At 44.7% G+C, this 11,098-nt stretch overlaps 1 protein-coding gene across 2 annotated transcripts; it reads right to left on the minus strand.

Moving 5' to 3' along the window:
- Positions 1–300: 300 nt before the first annotated feature.
- LOC115143347 (RNA-binding protein 38-like) lies at positions 301–10,669 on the minus strand. Of its 2 annotated transcripts, XM_029683665.2 has the most exons (4): positions 10,184–10,669; positions 7,520–7,658; positions 5,643–5,697; positions 1,560–1,980 (listed from the first exon to the last, which is right to left on the minus strand). In XM_029683665.2, exons 1-4 carry the CDS (start codon positions 10,394–10,396, stop codon positions 1,656–1,658), a joined length of 732 nt encoding a protein of 243 aa, XP_029539525.1. In that variant the 5' UTR covers positions 10,397–10,669; the 3' UTR covers positions 1,560–1,655. The 2 variants fall into 2 exon arrangements, with proteins under 2 accessions (XP_064857987.1, XP_029539525.1); XM_065001915.1 differs by lacking the exon at positions 5,643–5,697 and having other exon boundaries at positions 301–1,980.
- Between the last annotated feature and the right edge of the window lie 429 nt (positions 10,670–11,098).

An 11,098-nucleotide genomic window follows, 5' to 3' on the forward strand; every position in this document is an offset into this window, starting at 1 on the left:
TAGTGTTGTGGGCTGATAAAGCATGTGCCTCCTGCTCCTGACCCCCACCAAAGCAGACAGCACAGAACTGGGATAACAACCACATCACACACATTAGCTACTGAACCTCCTCACCCCAAAAGGAGCTAGTTTGAAGCTCTTTGTACACATTAGAAGTGACTAAAGGAGCCGCCATAATAATTTCTTTATACATCTATGGCGAGAATATGGCAAAGTATTTGTAAATGTTCTGCTCTTCATGAAGGTATCAAGTTTGAAAATGTTGCAAATAAATCTCAGTAGATCAGGAAAGGAGTCAACTTTTTTTTATAAATACAAATTCTTTATTTTTAAAGATTTTTTTTGGTATGGCTTCTTTGAAGGGACTGGAAATGACATTTTTCTTAAACAGAGTCTGATCCCAGCCAGCAGCCGGAGAAACTAAAGCATCTAGAGTTGTGCATACAGGTAAACCCAATGGGTTCCCAGGAAAAATGGAAAACAAAAAATGTCCATCAAATGAATAAAGACACATTTGTGGATTTGCACATACACTTACCAAGTTATAGGACTTCAGTGCTGCAACTATTTAGACCAAGTTACAAAAAATGATTAACTTAGAATTTCCTATAAATACCTAAACATAAATATAGTATAATAAATGTACTTGATAATGGAAACATTTAAAAATACTGTACATGAATGTCCTTTGAGAGATCAACATTTGACAATCTTAAATGAACAGTTAGACAAAATAAACAGGTAGTGGGTATCGGTGTCAGCTACCTTGCACGTCAACGCCCAATGCTCTTTGACCCCCTCCTCCCACTTCCTGCATATGACCATCTACTTCAGTATCTAATAATCAAGACAAAGTGAGCCAATAGACTACAAGAGTATCTGGTATAAATATGAAGAGCCCAGGCCATGTGAAAATGAGTAAGGACTCTCCCTGTTAGCTGAGTTAAGGGGTTAAAAGGAAGTGTTGTAAAAATAGGAGTTAAGGCCTCTTTAATAAAAAAGAAATGTAGTCCTGACTTTAACAATTTCACAGTCTCGGAGAAGGGGGGGGGGGGGGGATCCCAGAATCTCCGCTCTCCATTTAGTCCTTGATGACCTCTGAAAGGCCCAGAGAGAACCACGACCACCATGGTGCAGGACCAGTAACACTGGGGGTGTATCGGACAGCTGAGTCCTCGCCTCTGGTGTGGATGGAAACAGTTGGCACTGTGCCTCTCACCCAATGCCCAACCACTATGTATCCAAGCAGCAGTGCCTTCACTTAACCCATGCCCTGGCAAAGACGAGGGGGGTGAGGGGTCAATGTCCAGGTAAGCCCCCCCCCCTTCGCCCTCTTCAAATACAAGTATGTAGCGTTTTTTTGTTGAAACAAAATATAATAATTACATTAATAAGATACTAACACTGATACAATAAAGATAGACAGTAATAATAATAAAAAAATCAAGTGTCTGCATCTGGAAGCCCTCAGTGACCACACGTTTAATTCTAGCCTCCCATCCGGTCATCAAAACCCTCCCAAGACCCATGAGGGGGCTCATCCTGATGGTACCATGCAATAGTCCCTCAGCCCATTCCCTGAAAGCCCTGGCTGTGGCATGGGCAGTCCAGGGTGACGCCCCAGGCCTATAGGACTCCTTGCATCCTGCCTCTCCTCACTGCATGCGGTCTGGCTGAACGTGCTGCTGGGGGACGTACTGCAGGAAGGCGGGTCCTGGGCCTGCCCCTGTGGGGAGGGTCTGGTGAATAGTGGCTGGGGCGGAGGCCTGGGAGGGGGTGGTGGCAGGGCTGGGGGTGTAGCCGTAGCCCAGGAACCCTGGGGAGGCGGCGTAGGGGTAATGCTCGAATGCGGCCTGGGCGTACTGGGTGTAAGCAGCACTGTAGTCCAGGTAGGGGGAGCTGACAGAGGAGGACACCTGAGAAGGGAGCACCAGGCTGGGCTGAAGGTAGGCCTGGGGGTACACATACTGCTGGGCCAACCTAGAAAACAAACAGGACACAAGTTACATACTGGAAAACACAATGAACAGGAGCAAAGAAAGCAAAGGACTGGATTCTGTCATTTACATTCTCCAGTAGGGTTAGCAGGTCTTGAATATACATTAGAGTTGTGTCGTGTATCCACAGTAGTGGTGGTGGGCAAGACACTAGCCAGATTCCATACCACCCACTAAACGTGACAAAGCACGAGGTAGGGAGAAGGGAGCAACACCTCTCAGTTGAAAATCAGTTGAAAACCGACAGAACCTGTTAGGTAAGGGCCCCCAGAGAGAGGGGGGGGGGGGAGAAAGCCGTTACTAGCAGGTTTTCAAGCCCAGACATTGAGTGTTTTAACAGCTGCTGCGCTTCACTCGCCGAGTACACACAGGAAGTTTGATGACAGTAGCAGAGTTGTGGTTCCTGTTTTGTGCAGAAGTTACATTGGATATCAGTGGTAGAGGGCCTATCAAGGCAGGTTGCTAGCTAGTTGGGTGTGCTGTGCTCAAAGCCCTCTCGTACTAGTGATTAGTGTTATGGAGTATGGGGACAGCTCATTCTCCCCAGTCTGATGGCAGAGGAAGAGTTAGGGACCTCCCCCCTGCAAAACTGGTGCCGTTTAGAGACCCCCCCCCCCCCACCCTTATTACTGCAGCTGGAGGGGAACAAACTCCACTCACTGCAAACATGAATCAAAAACAGAGCTCAGGAGAGCGAGGGGAACTTTGTCACCCCTCTCACACGGAGAGTCTGGTAGGAAAAGGCAGTATGTTCGGTGAAAGAATATCAAGACATTTAAGTCACAGCAGACAAAATCAACACTTCTCAGCTGGGTTTCAATACTCTGATGGCTTCCTTTCCTCGTCTCAAACTTCACAGCCACTGATGGGTGAAAGGACCGGATGGGTTACCACCATGTTGTGTTTACCAGTTTCCATTCAGATCAATGGCCATGACAGAAGACAAAGGAATGAAGCAATGGAAGACTTGAGTGGAGTCAACTCAAACACAGCAAAAAGGGAGAGTGCAGGGGTAAGGGGTGACAGGACCGACGCACAAAATCCAATTGCAACCTGCCTAACACATACCACACCCTTCAGCCCCACACTGGAACATTAAACAGCAACAGAAGTCACCACTGCAAACCCCAAACCATGCCATAATAGGAAAGAGAGGCACTAATCAGCATAACCTGGCACTCCAATCCATTGCTGCACTCTCAAGCCATTGCTGGCACCTTAGAGAGGGGCGGGATCAGTCACAGCTGCCTGCTACCCTCCTCCTGGGAGCCTCCAAACAAGGCAGCACGAAGCCTGCACCTCGGGTATCTTCACTCCCCCCTCCGGCATACTGTTCAGCTGGGAGTACAGAGCAACCATGAGGGGGTTGGGGAGGATAGTGGGGGTTAACAATAACATTCATTCATTATCAGATTCCTCGTTAATACTATATTGGAGACGCAGCACGAGATGGCTCCATCATGTGAGCTAGTGGCTAAGCTTTTTCGCAACGTCTAAAGACATTATGCTGATATGATACAGCAGTCTGTTGCCTGGGTCCACTCGCATAGCAAGTATTTATTTGTGTAGGTAGGCATGGAATAGTTAGGACACTGTAGCCCGCTGAGTGGTATACACTAACAAGAAGTATATGATCGCTATAGATGAAGGTAATCAGGAGCCCGTGGCAGAGGGTGCAGAGCAGGTTGATACACACTGTCTACAACTAATGGTCAGTTACTCACAAAGAACCATTCAGACACCCCCCCCCCCCCCGCAGACAGATGACCATGCAAGACTGAGGCATACGCAGATTCACATACAGATGAGCCTCTTTCTGTGGCCTTGTAATAGTGTGGCCACAGGACTCTAGCTCTGACCTCTGGTTGAACTTGAGGCACATTAGGTGGTACAACAAAATATGGGTCAACGCTACAATCATCTTGATAGAAAAGTTACTAAAAATGACTAAAAGAGGATGAGAAGTGCAGCAGATAGAAAAGGGAGAGAAGAGAAGATGAAACAGGGAAGCAGAACAGAGCAGTGAGCTCTAACCTAACTCCGACGTCACAGGGCCTGTGGGGGTCTGGGGGACAGAGGGATCAGAGGTCAGCTGTTTTTTTGGATGACGGCCAGCGGGTGTGACAAGTACCACTCGGCGGATGGTAGGGAGGTGGGGCTGGTAGAGCAGACAGACCGACTTCCTCTAGCATCACATCAAAGTCATTGTGAACAAATCGAAGGTCTTCATCAAGTCAAGCTAAATGTAGCTATACGTTTGTGGTTAAAACGACTGGCTAAAACAGCAAAAGGAGCCTTTGATGGAAAATAAATCCACTGCCAATTAGTAGTTCCTACCTACATATCTAGAGGCTATTTTTCCACTTGTATTTTTTGCCACATACCAGAACAAAAGGCTACAGGTTAAAACAAATTCCACAAAAAAGGTCCTTATGGAATCCCAAATTCTGACCTGGAAGCACAATATAATATAGAAAAGCAATCATGAATATTTTAAGAAAAAAACCATGCGAAAGCTGCAGGAGGTTTGGCGCCTGGTGAAAGCACAGCGTCATTAAGCACAATGCCTCTTCAGAGAAAGCCATCGTCCCGCCTCAATGTTCCCTGGGACTGCCGAGCGGAAGAAATATCAGCGTGCGCAGAGAATCACGAGATTAGAAAGTTGAATGAAGTTCAGAGTTTTCCCCCTTAGCACTATCACGGTTTCCTTTTACGGTGAGAATTGTGATAGAATAAACACAATATTAGCAACATACTGAAACAAAACAAACTATGCAAGAGATTAAGGGGATGCATTTTCTCCATAGTTTAAAAAATAATTTTTAATGGTAGGCCACTCTGATAGGGCTATATTATGATCAAATAGCCACACCCAACCATTCCACCACATGCAGTTTAAGGGTCTGAGCGGAAGGCTGAAAGAACAAGCGTGTGCTCTCCATCTTGGAGCAGCTTGTGTCTGTCACCAGCCCATATAGATCTCGGATCTCTCCCACTCGCTGGGGCTGCAGTCAATCACAGGGGATTAGGGGGTGTAAAAGGCTGTAATAAGAGCCAACACCTGTTAGACATGCCCACAGAGCAGGGCTCTGCCTTGCCCGTTACTAAGCAACAAGCACATGAACAGAGGGGGGATTCTAAGGACCCAAAGTCCATGGACAGGATTTTATATTATTACATGCATGTAAGGGCTTGGACTTCTGTCTTAGAGTAATTAAATCAAAGCTAGGACTTGAGGGGTGGGGGGCAGTGGTGTCTAACCCATTTCAGTGACATGGCCATTAAATGCCCAGCGGAGTGAATGTCCTGGACACCCGTCATTGACTGGCCTCCCTCAAGGCTGTTTCTACAACAGACAGACACTGCCCTGGTGCCTCTCAGTGAGAGAGCCCACTCAACCAGGTAGAAACTGAAGGGTCTAAAGAGGGGGTTGAGTCACATGTCCATGGAATGTACCATGCTACAACCATTTGAAAACAAAGTGAAGTTGTCCAACATCTGTAGAACGCTCACATAGATGTGCATGTCAGAGGTTAACTGACATGCACGTTAAACAAGATACCTTTATTTGGCAAAGTATGTGTAATTCAGAAGATGAATTACTGTGGTATGGAGGGCACAAAGAAAGAGCGCCCACTCACTCACCCATACTGCCTCTGGATGAGCGCTGGGTGAATAGGCTGAACTCCAATGGAAATGCCTGGAAGAACGAGAAAACGACCCGTCAGACATTTGCAACGCATAGGAGGCAGCGAGACTAGAACAGTGTGTAACTCAAGCAACATACTAATGATATAGAACACATGCAGAGATGGCAAATTACACAGGTGTCTTTCCCCCCCTCACAATTACCCAGTCCCCTAATATATACAGTTGAAGTTTACATACACTTAGGATGGAGTCATTAAAACGGTTTTTCAACCACTCAAATTTCCTGTTAACTATAGTTCTGGCAACTCAGTTAAGATATCTACTTTGAATGACACGTAATTTTTCCAACAATTGTTTACAGACAGACTATTGCACTTATAATTCACTATATCACAATTCCAGTGGGTCAGAAGTTTACATACACCAACTTGACTGTTCCTTTAAACAGCTTGGAAAACTCCAGGAAATTGTCATAGCTTTAAAAGCTTCTGATAGGCTAATTGACATCATTTGAGTCAATTGGAGGTGTCTCTGGATGTATTTCAGGGCCTACCTTCCAACTCAGTGCCTCTTTGCTTGACATCATGGGAAAATCAAAAGAAATCAACCAACACCTCAGAAAAATAACAAACATTTATAGACCTCCACAAGGCCAATTCATCCTTGGGAGCAATTTCCAAACGGCTGAAGGGACCACGTTAATCTGTACATACAATAGTATGCAAGTATGAACAACATGGGACCACGCAGCCATCATACCGCTCGGGAAGGAGGCGCGCGCGTTCTGTCTCCTAGAGATGAACGTACATTGATTTGAAATGTGCAAATCAATCCCAGAACAGCAAAGGACCTTGTGAAGATGCTGGAAGAAAAAGGTACAAAAGTATATATACATATCCACAGTGAAACAAGTCCTATATCGACATAACCTGAAAGACCGATTAGCAAGGAAGAAGCCACTGCTCCAAAACAGCAATAAAAAAGACCGACTACGGTTTACAACTGCACATGGGGACAAAGAGCATACTTTTTGGAGAAATGTCCCCTGGTCTGATGAAACAAAAATAGAACTGATTGGCCATAATGACCATAGTTATGTTTGGAGGAAAAAGGGGGAAGCTTGCAAGCTGAAGAACACCTTCCCAACCGTTAAGCACGGGGGTGGCATCCTCATGTTGTGGGGGTGCTTTACTGCAGGAGGGACTGGTGCACTTCACAAAATAGATGGCATCACAAGGGAGGAAAAGTATGTATGTGGATATATTGAAGCAACATCAAGACAGTCAGGAAAATAACTTGGTCACAAATGGGTCTTCCAAATCGAAAATGACCCAAGCATACTTCCAAAGTTGTGGCAAAATGGCTTAAGGACAACAAAGTCAAGGTATTGGAGTGGCCATTACAAAGCCCTGACCTCAATCCCATATAACATTTGTGAGCGTGTGCAAGCAAGGAGGCCTACAAACCTGACTCAGTTACACCAGCTCTGGCAGGAAGAATGGGCCAAAATTCACCCAACTTATCGTGGGAAGCTTGTGGAAGGCTACCCGAAATGTTTGACCCAGGTTAAACAATTTAAAGGCAATACTACCAAATACTAATTGAGTGCATGTAAACTTCTGACCCACAGGGAATGTGATGAAAGAAATAAAAGCTGAAATAAATCACTACTATTAAACTTCCGACTTCAACTGTATATAGAGTAAGAAAGTTCATCCAGATGAATTTAAATGTTTGTACATTTCTGTACGATATGGCATGAGTAGCATATGAGATTTCTGAATGACCATTTACCAGCAAACATTTGTCTAAAACATGCCAATATGGTGTGTGACAAGTGTAGTGTTGGTGCATCTGGTGGTTGTACTCACCCCTGGTCGGCTCACCTATCTGCATACCGCGGGGCTTGGCACCTATGTAAGCCAGGTTTACGTTGGCCTTGCGCCCGTCAATGATGGGGTTGGGGTCTTTACAGGCCCTCTCTGCTGCTCCCTGATCTAGCATTGTCACCTGACACATAATCACAGACACTGACAATATTAGCAATATATAAATATGGCATCCAAGCTATGAAAAAGTATTTCAAGGTTAGGGCCACACTAACACTACAAGCAGAACAAACCCTACTGGTCTGCCATCACAGAAATCGTCATGTCCACCTTCCACCACTTAAATTCCCCTTTCTGAAGAGGAAACTGCACACAAAGCACAGTGATTATCACTTCGAAAAGATCCAGAACACTTGGTCAGCAGCTCAGTCAGAGAAGTCTGCTGAAATATGAATCAGTAATGATTAAGGGCTTATCCAATTAGGCAATAGAGAATAAGGAGATTGTTAGAATCTACCCCTCCCTTCCTCTCCTTTGAAGGCATTAGACAGCATCAGTCTGCTTTGATTGTTTTGGTCTTCTGCCAATTCAAGATCTCAGATGACTACATATTTGGGTTTTATCCGAGTTCTAGATCTATTCTAGCCTGTTGAGGGAAGCATACCTCTTTAGACTTGAGAAGACGTTCTAAGCCCACTCCAGGCCATGCGTTGTGAACACACATGAGCATTGAGGCTGTGTTGACACTGGAACTCTATTGCAGGGGGTCTACTAATCCACCTTTGGAGTGTGTTTAAAGGTAAGCCTGGCTTTGGAGCCACTCTTCTCCTCCTGCTACTGAAGTAGTGAGCAACAGGATTGTCAAGTTAGCCCTGTTGGGAAACCGCAACTGCCCTCTGCTGCATGCAAGGTTGCAAACACCTCTTTCCCAACCTGGAACACCCTCATATGCCTGAGCCAGTCAGACCTGAAACACCAGACTCAGCAGCAGTAACCGTTTATGACTGAGACCCACTGTTTCTTTGGCCACCGCTGATGTGTAAACAGAGTACCATTGTCTTACAGTTTTAAACTGGATGAGGAGTAAACACAGCCTCTATTAGAGACACAAGTTTTCCATTCCATCTTTGGCCTGTTAAATGTTGATTCACCTCTCCAAATTTGTGGTAAATATTTGCATTTCTGCTGTTCCTGTTCATTGTAACTATGAGAAGGTGGGTTTCTTTTTATCTGCATCATACATACTTTGTTAAACTTTCCTGCTTGCAATGGCTGATTACCAGAGGGTCGTTAAAAAACCTGGCAGACATTCTGAATTTCGGGAGGAGCTGAAGATTTATAAAACAAAGTTACTAGAACCATTTATGGCGATAAAACCCCTCTGTGGTGATTGAAGCTGGAGACTCATATCTCCCTCACTAGCTTTAAGCACCAGCTGTCAGAGCAGCTCACAGATCACTGCACCACTTGTACATAGCCCATCTGTAAATAGCCCATACAACTACCTCATCCCCATACTGCATTTATTTATCTTGTGCCTTTGCACCCCATCATCTCTACTTGCACATCTATCACTCCAGTGTTTAATTGGTATATTGTAATTACTTTGCCACCATGGCCTATTTATTGCCTTACCTCCCTTAACTTACCTCATTTGCACACACTGTATATAGACTTCTACTGTATGTTTGTTTATTCCATGTGTAACTCTGTTGCATGTGTCAAACTGCTTTGCTTTATCTTGGCCAGGTCGCAGTTGTAAACTTATTCTCAACTAGCCTACCTGGTTAAATAAAGGTCAAATAAAATAGGGAACGTTGAAACACTCGAGGGGGAAGTGCCCCAAACTTCCATCTGACAGTTACTACGAGAACAAGGTGAGGTGTGTGCCATGGTTCGGGATCTGCACTCAGGCAGTGAACAGCAATCCATCTTGGGATACAAAAGAACGACTCCCACAGCAGTTATGATTCTATAAACACCACTTGTAAAGCCTGAGTGCTTCGGTTCTTTACAATGGGAGGAGGGTCTTGGAGAGTCCCTACCGTGCCAAAATTACCATATAAAGCAAGCGAGGACAGCAGCTCGCACATCCGTGAGTGCCCTTGCCGCGCTCATAAGTGATAATGGCTAGGTCGTTCATGGGCCAGCGCTGAGGGGTTAGTGGGGAGACAGCATGTGGTGTGTTCGTTCGGGGGTAGGCAGAGGGACATTAGATATGTGGGGATATCTTATCCGTCAACTAATGTGATCCCTCATCCTGATTAAAGCTGTGATACAGTCAGCAAGGCAAAAAATAATACTGCATTTGTGTTTAAGCAGCACATTATAGGAAAGGAATAATTTGACATGCGTGTGAATGACCGCAATACGCAACTTCAACGACAGCATTTTATTCTGCATGGAATATTTCTCATTAAAAAGACACTTGGCGCAACATCAAGTATTCTTGTTTTCCTCTAGGCAAATAAGTCAGTTACATGAAACAACTTGGTGGTGGGAGGAAACGTGGCGTGCATGTGCCCAGAGACAACAGCACAGAAAACAAATAGTAGGCTATACCAACCATTAATATTATAGGCAACTCAATTTCTAGGGCTGCCAATTGAGAATTATTCTCAAATGAATGCATTGGTAAGACGCACGTGCTGACACTGCAAGATGTAGGCTAATTGCATTACCGACAAGTGTCAGAATGTTACTTACAAAGCCATATCCTCTGGATTTCCCCGTCTGTCTGTCCGTTATCACCACCGCCTCGTCGATATCGCCAAAGGCCTCAAAATACTTTCTCAAGGAAGCATCGTTAGTGTGGTAGGGCAAACCACCAACGAAAATCTTTGTAAAAGTAGTGTCTTTTTGAATTGATGTAGAATGCATCACTTCCAGGCCTCCGTTCATGAACTGATGCAAAAGCATTGGCGAGCCGGTAAGAAAAATTGGCTAAAGACTAGTGAACAGTTAAAAGGTAGTTGGTTAACCAACTATTGATATTTGTCCAGCATTAAATGACTACGCGGCTGTTCGGTTCAAGCGATGTCTTCAAATAGGCAACAGGCGTCTGTTCTCGCTTATTTCTCCTTCCGTGATTCAGTCTTTTAACTTCTTGTTACATCTATATTTCAGTACATTGCTTGCAATTATACACCCTGTTCTTCTACGCCTTTAACTTGTTTGCTTCACTTGCCGCTACTGAAAAATTTCCGGGAGAGATTTTATACTCGCCAAGCCTGACCACGCCCATTTATATTTCTGTCCTATAGGCAATGATTCAGGATGACCATTTTTTTTCTCATGTAGTCAAGCCCTCCCATTCGCCCGACCCCACGCGTTCTTCCTGCACCTGCTTTTGTCCTTTACTACAAAGACAAGTCACTACTGTACAGTAGTCAGAAAGCGCGCATCGCGCACATGTGACATTGTATCACTATCGTAATAATAAAGAAACAACTAGTCCTTTAACTCGACTGTAACATACCTTCAATTTGAAACAATGGTGACATTTTCTATAATTACGTGGCGCATGTGATAATGATTTTAAATGCTCAACAATAGACTTGCTGAAAAGCATGTATTATGTACACACAGTATAACAGTTACTCGTGTCATTCTAGAATCTAG

This window comes from Oncorhynchus nerka, linkage group LG15 (genome assembly GCF_034236695.1).
Source record: "Oncorhynchus nerka isolate Pitt River linkage group LG15, Oner_Uvic_2.0, whole genome shotgun sequence".
Lineage (NCBI taxonomy): Eukaryota > Metazoa > Chordata > Actinopteri > Salmoniformes > Salmonidae > Oncorhynchus > Oncorhynchus nerka.